Source organism: Hydra vulgaris, chromosome 10 (assembly GCF_038396675.1).
Source record: "Hydra vulgaris chromosome 10, alternate assembly HydraT2T_AEP".
NCBI classification, from domain to species: domain Eukaryota; kingdom Metazoa; phylum Cnidaria; class Hydrozoa; order Anthoathecata; family Hydridae; genus Hydra; species Hydra vulgaris.
Genome location: NC_088929.1, coordinates 19,195,027 through 19,209,913, shown reverse-complemented (window position 1 = coordinate 19,209,913; position 14,887 = coordinate 19,195,027). Strand labels below are relative to the sequence as shown.

Below are 14,887 nucleotides of genomic sequence, written 5' to 3'. Positions count from 1 at the left end.
AGGTTTAATGACTTGTAAGCAGGCAAAACCACAATTTAAAATTCTTTGCACTACCCAATTTTATTTAAATGTTATAAATATTTACTTCCGTTTTTAAACAACGTGCGGTGTTAAATATATAGTTTAAAAAATAAAACATTTCAGAATATCTAAAGAGGGGAGAGGTAATTGCCTGCAACGCTCCCCTATGGATCCGCTCTTTTAAATAATGAAATGTTTTTAAATAATTGAATCATATTGGTTGTATTAATAAACACACACTTAAAAATACCAATTAAATTTAATAGTTCTAAGTACTATATTTAATACTATATTACATCATTTAAACTCAAATAGTCGTTAAGGTTAAAAAGTATTAAAGGAAAAACTCATTTGTAAAGAAGATAGAGCAGTACAGTTGGGTAGTTCTTATAGGAGTAATAAAGCACATGCTCTGTTATTACAATGCACATTGAATGATTACTAAAAATTGCGAGATGGAGTCAAGAAGAGAGGATCTAGTAAAATAATCAACTTTGTGTTGTTCAATTTGTTAGGCAACTTAAAAGGAAATAAATAAGTTGGATGCTATTTATGAAAGAAGTAACACACTTAGTGAATCTAGCTTTTCGTATGGAATATCTGCTTTTCATTGATGGATTAGACATATGGAGTGCTTCCTCCGTAAACAAAACAGGTTCTGCGAAAAAGCAGGTTTGGGGAAAGAAAATCAAAGTAAAAACAAAGGGAGAAAAGGTATTAGTTTAAAGTGGATTGAAGGAGAAGATTGGATTGGTATTGAATTTACTTGATATGGTGGATCTTAAACATTCAATAGTTATAAAACAACAAGAGATTTTTTTTATTCAGAGCATGTTTTTTAGAATTAAATGAATATTTCCTTATATTTTTCAATTTATGTTAAAAGATACGCAGGCAATAAAAGATTAATCAATAAAAATGCAGGATTACTCTGTTTTGGCTGAAGTACTAAAAATAAGGAGATAACTGAAGTACTAGAGATAAGGAGATAACTCAAAAAAAATTTACGATTTATTATGCTTTCTGAAGAAGCACAAAAAATAAAGTGAAAAACTGCGGGGAATTATTTTCGCTTAAAATTTCTATAAAGAAACAGAACCTAGATTTAATATGAAGACTCATTAGTTTAGATCCAGCTGAAAAGTAATTGCTTTTTTCCGAAGAAGTTAAACTTCTATTTATATAAAAAAAAATTTTCTTTGATTTTTCTTTTACTGAAATTTTGATTTCATTAATGGACTTTCAGACCCAAAAAACTTATTTTTATATGTATGATGCCATATTTATGTAAGTTGGCGCTAAAAACAAATGAGTACTAATAAGAGTAGTGAAAACTCAATATCTCTGTCAGAAATAAATTCCCTGACCCTAAAAACCTATATTTTGATATACATGGTTCGTGTGAAACGAAGTCAATTTACTTTGATACAATACTTTTTTACTTTTTGCAGCACATCTGCATGTATAACAAGATATATTTAAAACTTTTATGTTACTTTTTATTTTTTTACTTTGTAACGAGTTACTTTCAAAAAAAAGTACTAAAGTACTTGAAGTTTATAGATTTGAATGAATTGTATAATGCACATAATATCAAAGAAAAATGAATGCAAGCAGAAAATAAAAAGTTCATGATCAATGCTGTCAATGCCAACCAGTTATAGTTCAGCAAACAGCCAGCTTTGCGAGAAAATCTAATACATTAAATCGAACCCTCATCAGTCAAAAAAACAGTTGTGATATGAGCGATACCATTTCATACATCAGAAAATTAGCAATTACAGAAAGAACATTTTGTTGCAACTACAACTGACTGTTGGTCAACTCATTATAGGTCATACAGTGATCTCACAGTTCACTGGATTGATTATATGAGACGATAGGCAGTACTGACGTGCCGACGCTTGAAAAGATGCCATACATGCGTATCCAAATGATTCATAATTACCATATAATATTATTAATGAACCATTCGGACCCCAATTTGTTGTTCTTTTCAGACGTGGTAGAATTTAATTTACACATCTGTAGAAAAAACACTAAGACCGAGCAAACATTATTTTATTGGATTTGAATTGGACCTATACTGTCATTTTTCAGTGGTTCATTGGAGTTCCGCTCATCGGTTACTTAGTACAACCATAGATAGCTGGTTCAATAAGCACATCAAGAGTGCAAAATTAATAGCAGCAGACAAAATTTAAAACAGTTTAGATTAAAGAATCGTGTAGTTCTAAATTGAATATTGAAAGTATGTTAAAGTACGTAAACTTACTTAAGTTGGTTTTTTAGTAAAACGCCTAGTTTCTTAGCAAAACGTCTTAAGACTTTTTAGACTGTATTTACTAATTCAATGCAATGTGGTGACTAGACCGGAGAGCAATATTCTTAAATAGGTCTTATGTAAGTAGTAAAGGCTTTTACCAGAACATGTGGATCACGACTTTTAAAAAGCTTAAGTACTAAAGATGAACGGATGTTTGCTACACAGACAATATTTGAAGTATGATTTTTATAGTTTAGTAATAAGTCCATAGTTCATAAGGTGTATCTGGCAAGATACACCATATGAACTAATCTCTTTTTGAGATTATTAAGTATTAAAAGCCTCAGTATTAAAACCCTTCTCGAAGACCAACACCTCTGGGGTGCCTCAAGGTTTTGTCCTTGGTTCTGTGATTTTTTTATCTAAATTAATGATTTTTCTGACAATCTTATATTTTAAGTGGCTCGATTTGCAGATTTTCTCTTTTTGATCGCTTAGAACAGACTATCGATCTTAAATCTGATTTCTTTTCTGTTACAGCTTAGGACTTGCTTGTGAATTTTAACTCAAATAAATATTGCAATATTGTCGACATTCCTATATTGATGAACGACAACTCTCTCACTGAGCCCTCTTCTATAAGTCTGCTTGGACAATCATTCACTACTGAACCCTCATGAAAACCATAAATTCATTACAAAGTCAGTAACTGCTAAGGTTGCTTCTTTTTATCGTATTTGTCATTATCTAATTCCTAATTCCATTTTCTACTTCTACAAATATCTTATTTGTCCATATATGAAAAATTGGTGTCATATTTGGGCTGGTTTTTCTAATGATGCCCTTTTCTTCTAGACAAGGTCCAAAAACACATTGTTAACATAATCGGACCTGCTTTATCTGTCAAGCTTGAGCCACTCTTCCATCAGCGTAAAGTTGTATCTCTCTTTTTTCTGCAAATACTATTGTGGTTGCTTCTCAAACGAGCTATCATCTCTGGTTCCATCTACCAAAATTCATTCTCGCATTACTCATCATTCAACAAAGTTACACCCTTTTACTGTATCTGTTTTTTAATGCTCTAAAAACTTTTACTCATCTAGTTTTTTACCCAGAACTTCAATGCTCTCACATCATCATGTTTTCTTGATTCACACAACCTTCAATTTTTCAAGTCTTCTGTCAATCGTTTCCTTACTTTTTAATTCTACTTTTTGTTTTTAATTAACTACCAACTTAATAGTGGTTGCTTGCAGTCTTGTTAGAAATGAATAAGTAAAGAGAAGAAAAGAAAATAATGTGAAAATTGAATAAAAAGTAAATAAGTGTTTTTGTTACTACAAGGTGCGAAATTACCAAACATTGGAAATTTTGGCAAAATAATATAATATAAAAAATAATATAATATGAAATACTAAATAAAATACAATTAAGTATTAACAAATTATTAGATAAAATTAAGAAAATCAAGTTTTTATTTAAAAAAAGTAATGGTTAATTAAGTAATTTCGAAATAATCAAAAGATTCATCTGATTGATTTGATATAGGAAATAAATAAAACATATTAGAAAAAAATAAGAAAAAACTTCGAGGTGACATTTTAACTAAAGAATTAGCTCATATACAGAACTTTCATATACAAAAGTGAACAAAATTTTCATATACAAGACAGAATGAGGCAGAAAGTGTTTAATACGGCATTCAATTATTATGAGCACGCTAACGTCTGTCTTATCAAAATATTATTTAAGCTAACGATGAGCTGCATAACGCATACTAAAAATGCTACAATCAGCAGATGGAAGTAAAAAAAACCTAAACAATAAAAAAATGAAGATTCTTTCAATCTTTTTAATTGTTCTGACAGAAAAAGGATTCTCATTGTTTAATGGCGTAGTTGTTGTGGTTAGATCTTAAAGTAGATAATTTTTTATTATTGATTTTACAATAAATCTATCACATTAGAGTTTGATACGTTGAGCAAAACCCTCAAGAATGCATACCATTAAAAAAAACAAATTTAAAAATTATGAAATTTAGGTTAAAAAAAAACAACAACATAAAAAGAGTACTTTTTAAACAATCAAACTTACACATTCATATTAAAACAATTAGTATTCAGCTTAAAACACTCTTTATAGCTTCTTTTAAGACTCTAGTTAATGGGTGCAGTGGTGAATAAATTTTTATCAAGTTTACGATATTAGAATTTATATTTTGAAAATTTATAACCTACTTTTTAGGGCATTTTCATTACCAGACTCTAATCAACTCAATTTTCAGCAAAACGTCAACATATGACATAAGTATAAATATACAAAAGCTTGGAGTTCAGAACTTACATGGTAGCTAATTAATTTAAATATTAAAAAAATGGATCGGCGCATTACACCTGTGTTAGAATCTTGCTATAATTGTTTTGAAGCATTACCCTAAATTCTAATTCTAATAGAGTACATAAAATACTTTAACAAAAAATTATACAAAATAATATTCTCATAGTAGCAAGTGTCCTTTACAATAAAGAAAGCAAGTGTTCTTTGCAATAACCTTTTCTGTTGGACAAAGAGTTGTACAAAATAATAAAAAAATACAAGTAAAAAAAATATTTGAAAAATATCTTTAAAGAAAAATATAGTTAAAGATCTTTATCAACATTTGGAAAAAAAAGTGAAAAAAAATAATAAGTTTTAAAAACTCAGTAATTCAAAATTGAGTTTATATTATTTGCAAAGACTTGTCGCAAAAATCAACAAATTCATTTGCATTTTACATATTGTAATTTTGCACAGTTACCTTCGGCATTGGATATTTTCAGATAACGTAGAATTCAATTTTGAAACATGACTTCAAATGTACTCAATGTAAATTTGCCTTTAGATTTCTCTATGGTCATTTTGAAAAATTTCATCTAAAATTATTTGGGAACATTATCTTTTGAAAAACATGCGCCAAGTGTTATGGGTTCTTTATGCTCTGAATAAAACAACGGATTTTTCTGATAATACGAAATAATGTCCATTAAGTTGGTAAAACCTAGTTTACCAATGAACAGCTGGTTGTTTTGCAATTCGATAGGAAAATGGCGTATCCTAAAAATAAAAAAAGTAAAAATAATTGAAAAGATGACAAAATTTCGTAAAAGTATATTTAAAGGTGTAATAAAAATGAGTTCAATTGCATTTAGTCAAGTCGTACTTTGCTCACAAAAAGTTTAACACCGACTCACCTATAACAATATTTCACCGAAAGTGCGTATGAACCAGGAGCCTATTAGCAAGAAATATTAGAGCAATAAACTATAAACAAAAGGTGTGTTATCTTTCATATAGTTAAGAAACTGCAAAAAATACAAATATAAAAAAATGACGTTGACTTACACGCTGACTTTCTCTAACTAAAAACTCTTGTTGGCGACCGTACTAGATAAAATCCAATTTTAAAGTAAAAATTAGTTTCAATTTCAAACATAAATTTGAAAAGTACCGTAGATAATCGAGTAGCAGTAATAAAGTAACTTTAATTTAATTATTAAATAAGATAATACCGTGCTTAAAATGCGCTCACAATCTGCTCTTGATATATTCCCGAAAAACCAAGGTTCGGAATCATATACTGTTAACAATGAAAAAAAAAAATGAACGTCACATTATCTAAAATAATACGTTTCGTTTGAATCCCTAAAACAAACGTCATTTACTTTAAAATTAAAAAAAAAGATGAAAATTACCTGATCGAAGAGCCATTTCAGGTTTATCGTACAAATCTTCTTCATACTTACGAACATTGCAGATGTCATTAAGCAACGGAGCTGGCATTTGAACTCGAGATGAAAGATCTGTTTTATTATTTGGATTATTTTGATCAGATGATATATAGCGCATAGAGAGCAGTTTAGGTTCAGATGATGTATTAGAAGTATGTTTAGTAGTTTCTTTTTGAGTTTCACGATCATTAGGATCTAAGATTTTAGAGGCTTTTGGCTGATCAAGTGGACGAGGACTTGGACGTGGACGAGGTCTTGACTTTGGAATGTCACAAACTTAAAAAAAAAATACAACAAAACGCTACTTTAATAAATTGATGAAATTCTATGTGCGCATGAAAACAATTTGAATAGGAGCTAAAACATTGTACCGCGTTAAGCGTCAACAGCAAAAAATTAAAAGTATCATACCGCGTTGAGCGTCAATAACAACATCAAAATTTCTCTGCAAGTAAGTCTCTGGAACCCAACCTTGTTTTCCTGCGTTATTGATATTCTCTTGTTCAATCAACATAACAAACATCCAGCCTGAATCTGCAGAAATGAGCTGCACAATATCGCCCTTACGTAGTAAAAGGTCATCATTTTTATGATGGCCAGGGGTGTAATCGAGCAAAGCCACGTAGAATTCTGTTTCCTGATAAAAAAAAGGTCATAAATACAAGTTTATAATAAACACCAAAAACAAAACTATTTCAATGAATATTAAAAAAGCGACGCTTTTTAGCCAAGAAAAGAGTAACGACCTTTTTTAATTGTCCGATTAGAAAGTTTTTTAGAAAAGTCTAAGGCGTCTTTGTTTTCACGGGAAAGCTGTACTATCCTGGATATGATTCGAGGCAAAATGCGAAATATAAAATGGAATCGTTTTCATATAATTTTTACTCTATAGCTTGCAAAACATGAAACCCAGAGTTGATTTATGGAGTCTTTATTACACCTGTCCCTTCTTGTTAGTCAATATAAATACACTTTATAAATGTATAAACTATTATTACATTAATAATAAACTTAACTTTTTTTTAGTTCTCAAAAAGTTTGCTTTTTACCAGCTCTCAGTTGAAAAATTTAAACCATACCAATTTTATGTAGGAATTTTATTTTAAATTGTAATGTGTGTATATCACTTACATAACACTTACTTTGAGTTTTATATGCTTTGGCATCCCAATCATTTTTTTTTACTAAATTACAAGTTTCAAACTTATCTATTACTTTGGTATTATTTGTAAAATTAAAGATTATTATTGAAAAAAGTTGCTTTAAAAGCAAAAAGTTTTTACAGATTACGTTTAACATTAAACGCAATGCTATAATGATAAACGATATAATAATAGTAATAAAGACATTTGTATTTTATATATTTCAATTAAAATTAATATCCATTAAAAATTTTATCCGATACTTCCGAAACAAAATAAGCTTGACAATAGTAAACAACTTATTTTTATTATCTTTTTTTTGTTTGTTAAATATAAAAAAAAAGCCTTGCATTACAAAAAAAAAAAAAAAAATAAAAAAAAAAAAATAAAAAAAAAGCAAAAAATAAAAACAACCAGCCCCTTAGTAAGTTGGTGCAAACTATAAAAATAATTAACGTAATAAGCGCAAAACTTATAAGAAATTTTTTACTGTTCATTTTGGCAATTTTAGTTCGAACATTCAGCAACTTTTTGCCAAAAAGTATAAATAACAAAATGGGTGATTAAATATTAATCATTATGCTATACACAATAATCAGGTTCTTATAAAAAAAATTTACCCCACTTGTACCAGGTTTCGTTGGCTTTATTTGGTTAACATATTTGTTTGTGGGTAACATATTCTGTTTGTCATTTAAGAAAATTCCATCCATAGCATCACCTGTGGATTTGCTTCGAAATGATTTATGTCCCTGTAAATAAGAGAAAATAAGTTTATTAAACAAAGCAAATAACATCTATATCCATCTCAAAACAAATCCCAATTATAGATTAATAATATAAATAGTAATAATTAATAATCAGTGAAAAGTAATAATTAGATAATATAATTAACAATAATCCTTATTATTGAAATATTCAAGTCTTATATGAGGTCAATTTACTTAGTTGCAAATTTCTATTTTCTTTTTCTTAACCTAAGATTCCAGTAATATAAAATTAGACAAAAGTTTTTTTTGCAAATCATTTTCATAAAACAATTTTTTTATTCAAGCAAATCATAAAAATAAAAATTACTTTTGCTAAACACGATGAAGATTCATCATTTGCTGTATTTTTTTGGTCAATTACATTTCCATCACTTGCTCGTCTAAAAATCAATTTTCAAAATAAGAAATCATTTTTCAAAATCTTAATTAGGATTATTGCTCTTTTGAGGTTTAATTTACTTAAATGCCAAAATGAAAGAGTAAAATAAATAAAACCTAAAATATGTTTATCTATTATTACTGACAAGCTCATATTAGCCTTCTTTGTATTGTGACTAGTTCATATTTGCGTTAGTTGGAAGAGATTCCAGTGATATGCAGTAGCTTTCATAAGTTTAAAGGTGTTTGATAAACAATTCAAAATTTTAACACTAGGGGAGACTGGGGCTAGTTGGCTCGGTTTTTACTCTATGAACTCTGTAGCCCTAACAGTACATTTTTTTTTAAATATTAAAGTGTAGTCTTAAAGAGTATGGATTAGTGTAACTTATAAAAGTTGCATTCATTTACAAAAGAAAATTCTTGGTGCCTTTCCAGGCCCTCAAAAAAAAAAAAAAAAAAAAATTTGCGCCAACTTACCAACACCACGGGGTAAGTTGGTGCAAACTATAAAAATGATTATTAATGCACTATTAAGTGCAAAATTAATAGAAATTTTTTTACTATTAATTTTTGCAACAATTTTATCCCAAAATTTAAAATTACTTTTAGCTGGTACCAAATATTAGTCCGTATAAAAGCCAAACAGTAGCCCCACTTTTTATCCGTGAAAAAAAAAATTAAAAAAATTTTTCTTTTAATTTTTTTGTAAGAATAAATTTTTTCAATGTTGTTAAAAATTGAAAAAAAAAAAATTATAATTTTATAAAAATATTTATTTTTTTCTATAGTAAATGCTATGAGCCAACTTACACCGTGAAAAATTAGTCAACTTACCCTGAAAGCTTTTTTTTTAATAAACAGTCTATAGATCCTGAAAAACGGCAGCTTTGAAAAAAAGTCTGACTGGATATAGTAAACCAATTGTGACTGGAACTTTTACAATAATTTTTTTCATACGACTTACTATTTTCTTTGTAAAGTAAAAAGGAAGTGATGTTCTAAAAGTTATGTTTTTGCCCAAAAAACGCAAAAACCTCAATATCTCCCATGCGCGAATCCTGACAATACTACAGTGAATGATGAAATGGTCAATAAGGAAGTTTCTGTGCAATTTTTGTCACTTTCTGATGAAAGGCTCTGAAGATAAACGCAGTTCGTCAACTTACCCCTGCGGCTAACTAGCCCCGGTCTCCCCTACACATATAAATCTTAAGGAAACTAGTTATATAAATTTTTTATTTTTTAAATAAAATTTCAAACATGTTACAACTTTTTTATTGATATAGTTAATTTATTTTCATTAGACTGTTTATAAAATAGAAAACTACATTTTAATTTTTTATTTGAATGCAAACAAATTTTTTGAAAAAATGTGAAAATGATTCTAGAGAGAAAAAGAGAAAGATTACCTCTTCATTGAAGACAAGCAAAAAGCATAGAAAAATTACAGATATAAAAAAATTGCAGTTGTTTTGACTTTTTCAAAAATATGTCAGAGCAACTAAGAATTTTTTTGACAAAAGAGTCACAAGGAAAGGCAATACATCATTTTTATAACTATAAAAATGATCCAACTAAATTTAAATATCAGTAAACACACAGCTTAACATTCCAATCATTTTTGTTTCCTTAATTTGATGCTTAGTTTTGTTTTGCTATAGTATTTTGTGCTTCCAAACACCACCCTCCTTACTAGATCTATTTTGTGCTTCCAAACACCACCCTCCTTACTAGATCTATTTTGTGCTTCCAAACACCACCCTCCTTACTAGATCTATTTTGTGCTTCCAAACACCACCCTCCTTACTAGATCTATTTTGTGCTTCCAAACACCACCCTCCTTACTAGATCTATTTTGTGCTTCCAAACACCACCCTCCTTACTAGATCTATTTTGTGCTTCCAAACACCACCCTCCTTACTAGATCTATTTTTTAGTTTGTACTGCTTTAACCTATTACTTCATTTATTCTAAAGGTATTGTAGTAAAAAAAGTAAACTAAAATGTGTCTAATATGTTTATGTCTTTTTGTGATTGTAACATTATTATTGCCAATAAAACTTTTTTATTTTTGTCAGCATACAATTTATTACACAAGATAAAAGATAAATTACTAATGTAAAATATGAAAAGAACAGGACAAAGCACAGATTTACGAGGATTCCATTTTAAACTTCAAAATTGTGTGTTTATTGTTTCATACTTTGAAAGTCAAGTTTTATATTATATAAGACAAGTTTTACATTATGCAAACCAGGTTTTATATTATGCATGTTAAGTTTTATAATGTTTAAATTTTTTAAACAAAGTCAAGACTTGCTACATTTATAGTAATATTACTAATATGTGAAAGATGGCATTTGATGAGATTTATTTTTTAAAAAACATTAAAAATATATATATATCTCATCAAATGCTATTTTTCTATTTTTTTTGTTTTGTTTGTTTGTTTATAATGGAAAACAATAATTTTCAAATTATGTAATGGTCAATTGATTATGTACAACGTATTGGAAGTAGCGATTATTCAATAGAGTACCAATCTTATGTTATGTCACATACAATATATGTCTGTTTCTAAGTCAATATTACCTTAAAGTGATTTTTACAGCAAATGATAAAAACATTTTTGGTTTAGAAATAAGTGCTTAGTAGTTAAGTAAAGAGCTATTTAATAATGATTTTCAAATATGGTTTTAAAGAATCGATTAAGTTGAACTCAATTAATAATTTATTATTATTAATATACTTGACTGCCTTCAAAATATAGCAAAAACTTATGCTGATGATATAAAGATTTTATTAACAGTTAAAAATAAGAAAAGGTTTAAACTTCAATGATGTTAAAAAAAATGGTTACTTTTCTTTAATAACAAAAAATGTTTTGTGAGGCATTATGGAACAAAAATGGAGAGTCATTCTTATCTAGTAGATAGAAAAGAACTTAAAAAGATTATTCAACAGGTATGGAAATAAAATAATCTTATGTGGAAACAAAAGATTATAACATCTGTATCAAAAGGAATTTTAAGCTTAGGTCAAATCAAAAAAACGATTCCACAAAAAAAAATTTACTTGAGTTACTGCATGAAGTAATTGTGCAACTACATATTGAATTTGCTGTTCGAGTTTGGTTTTCAAAAGGGTTTTTTAAAGAGATATTCATTATTTGGAATAGAGGTACAAAGGTACTAAATAACTTGGAAAAGATACAAAGACAACTATTTAAAATAGTTCTTGATATAAAAAACTTCAAATATGAAGATTGTTTTGCTTAACTTATTTTTTAAAAACTTTGGAGAAAATAAGATTATAAGTGGGCATGATACAGATGTCAAAAATATTTTAAAAAATAGATTAAGTTGAGCTCATCAATCCACTATTATTTTAAAATATAAATACCAGGGTCACAAGTTTAGGATTGACATTGGAGATTATATGTAATATAATTAGATATAACTTCTTAACAAATAGAATCACACCATTATGGAATTCTTCCGCAGAAGAAACAACCAATCCAAAAACACTAAATTAATGAAAAATTACACTTCCATTAAAACATAAAAAGGTTGTCAAAGTCTGCAACTCGCATTTCCAGGTGCTTCTACCAGGTATAGTATTTCCAGGTACTTTAGCATTATTAGCTATACTATTTAGCTATGGCAATCAAAACAATCTTTCATATCTTTTTATACATGAGCATAATGCTAAGTTAATTTTTTTAATAAAAAAAGAAAATTAAAGTCCATTAAAAATTTTAGTTGTCCATTTTTAATTGAAAAGGTTCACATTTTTTGTTTAATTAAAAAAAAAAAGTAAAAAAATGTAAAAAATCATACAAACAGTAAGAAATATATTCTACCATTATTAATTATTTGAACAACATAGAAAATTTAAAAAATTCTTTTCCAATAGTTTAAAAAAAAAAGTATTATATTAAAAAAGGAAGGGAAAAACTGGAAGTGTTGTCAATCAAAAACGATCAAGACAATCTGTCCAATTACATCTGCCACTAAAAACAGAGGAATTATAACCAATAGTAAAAAAAATAGGTTATTAACTGCACCCGAAAATTGACTCCAAACTGGAACAGTTGAATGTAAAAGTAGAATGCTAAGAATATGTAAGTTGTATTTACATAGTTACAAAGTTGTATTTACATAGATGAAAGTAAATACAAACTAATTTAATGGGATTTTTTTGTATAGATGTGATAAAAAATGTCAGATACATTCAAAAATCTACAACCATTTAATTACAACATACCTTTTAAAATACATTTTTTGTTGATAAAACAAACAAAAATAATTACAAAATAGCTATTTCTTTACAATCTTTTAAACTTTTGTTATTATCATTATTATTATAGAGCTAATATTTTTAAAGTATACTTTTGTTCTTAATTATTTTTAAAGAGAAAAACAATTTGAGAATACCAATTTAACAACTAACATGGTACAATTTTCGATTTTTATTAATACTAATTTGAATTTTTTTTCATTATACTATTATTATATTTGAAAAACATTACATTTGAGTAAAATTGGTTATTTTTTCATTACATTTCTTTATTTAGAAATTTAATAATTATTAAATATTTTAAAGTTATTTTGAGAAACCTCTTTTTCTTAGAAACCAGTTGAAAATAAAAGCCCAAAGGAGTTTTATAGTATATTTTTAAACCCTCTTTAATTAAAATTAATGATAATAAACAATAATAATAAATTTAGTTCATAGTATTATTGATTTTTATTTTTTTAATTTCATTGATAATTTTAATATTTTTGGTAGTTTTAGTAAATCTTTTTAGAAACAAGGCTTCAAAACCAATTTATAAGCTGGGAGTAATTGATGATTACCTATTTAAAATCTAGTATGCTAATCTGTTATTTCACACACCATTGCATAAGTTATTTGAAACCATAATACACCGTAAGTAAGTTTTTTGAAAAAAAATATCCACCTGAAACAGTTTGCATTTTCGAAACCACAAAACATCCTACTATAATAATCTAAATTTTTAAAAAATTCTGTCGATGTCTTTTAAAAAAAAAGGGGTTTAAATGGACAGGTAATGAATTTTTGGTGTTCAAGATAGGTAACTTCCAGAAATGTTCCAAACTTTAAATTTTGTGATAATGCTGGTGTCAAATAAGAATGCTTAATAAAAAAATTATGATCATCTGGGTCTGGGAACAATATTAATCAGAAAACTTGGGTACCACTGTACCATATATGGAAAGAAAAGTTAAAAAGTTTTTTTTTCAAGTTTTTAAAATTAGATCAAAATTTATCGAAAAAATTAATTTATATAAAGAAAATTTCTTGCTGTTTAAAAATGGCGACGAAGTAAAGTTTACAATCAACTCTATTTGGGGGGATATCAACTTTACAAGGTCATAACTATTCAACATTTAAATATTTTCTTACTAAATAACAATTTTACACATGAATTTTAATCATGGTCATAATGGCCAAGATTTTTTTAAATACTCATTGTACCCCCTCTTGCTCCCTTTCATTCAAGTACTTTGACCTTGGGGCCCCAATTATAGGTAAATATTAATACGTTACTTATAAATATATTAAAAAATTATACTTTAATTATATTAAATAAACCTAAATTACTAAATAACAATTTAACACATAAATTTTAGTTGTGTTGATAATAGTAGAGTTATTTTTGAAAAAAATAGTGCTCCCCCTTCCTTCCATCCTCCATTTTATTCAAGTATTAGGACCTGGGGGCCCTAGTTTTTAGGTAATATTGTTGGTAAACTCTAATGACCGTGTTATTTTGCTAAAAACGTACTTTAAATTAGTATGAACATGCCATCTTAAAATTACCTATCTTGAACATCAAAAAATTTTAAAATTGTTCTTATGGTATATATAAATTTGTTTTTCAATTAGAGAACAGTTTAAAAAACACACAGAAATGTTTATACATATTTATTTACATTGACAACCTATAATAGTTTCCAAAAGATACACATATTTATTAAAGTATACTTTTTGTATTTATACTGTTTTAAAGAAAGTCTGGAATTGTACGTAGCCATGGCTTTAAGCAGGCTTTGTGGATAATCTTTAAGACTACTGGAAACTTTATATCCACTCTCCCAAAATTGTTTAAAATCATAATGAACAGATTCTGAGGCCTGTTCAGACCAAAAACCCAATCCTTTATTTGGATCGGAACTTGCCATAAATAAAAGAAATTCACACGTATGCTTGATAAGAGTGTGGACTTTTGGGGAAACTCTTAGACTAAGTTTGGCATAGGCCTCTTTGTACTCGTTAATAGTTAATTCATATTCAGGTAACAAACCAGAACCAAGGCATGCAGCTTTAACTGCTTTTAAACATTTAAAGGAATTAAGTATAGAAATAATATGTTCATCTTTTTCTAGTTTTGAAGATTTTATTAATTTTTCTAAAACGTGAGTATTTTTCAGTAGTTTTGAACATTCCCCACCTTTAAATTGACCACCATGCAGCTTAGGTCTTTCAAAACCTAAACTTTGCTTTCAATAATTC

General features: G+C 27.6%; 1 protein-coding gene across 3 annotated transcripts in view; it reads right to left on the bottom strand.

The window, feature by feature from the left end:
* Window positions 1-4,824: 4,824 nt before the first annotated feature.
* LOC101236248 (SH3 and PX domain-containing protein 2A) overlaps window positions 4,825-14,887 on the bottom strand; it is a 56,478-nt gene continuing 46,415 nt past the window's right edge. For 2 of the 3 annotated variants that reach the window (XM_065807428.1, XM_065807426.1), the window contains 8 exons: window positions 8,274-8,346; window positions 7,817-7,948; window positions 6,466-6,691; window positions 6,019-6,330; window positions 5,836-5,903; window positions 5,669-5,710; window positions 5,518-5,558; window positions 4,825-5,380 (listed from right to left, as the gene is read on the bottom strand). In XM_065807428.1, the coding sequence (XP_065663500.1) occupies window positions 5,206-5,380; window positions 5,518-5,558; window positions 5,669-5,710; window positions 5,836-5,903; window positions 6,019-6,330; window positions 6,466-6,691; window positions 7,817-7,948; window positions 8,274-8,346 (1,069 nt within the window). In that variant the 3' untranslated portion in view covers window positions 4,825-5,205. The remainder of the gene's footprint in view (window positions 5,381-5,517; window positions 5,559-5,668; window positions 5,711-5,835; window positions 5,904-6,018; window positions 6,331-6,465; window positions 6,692-7,816; window positions 7,949-8,273; window positions 8,347-14,887) is intronic. The other variant, XM_065807427.1, reaches the window with a different exon arrangement.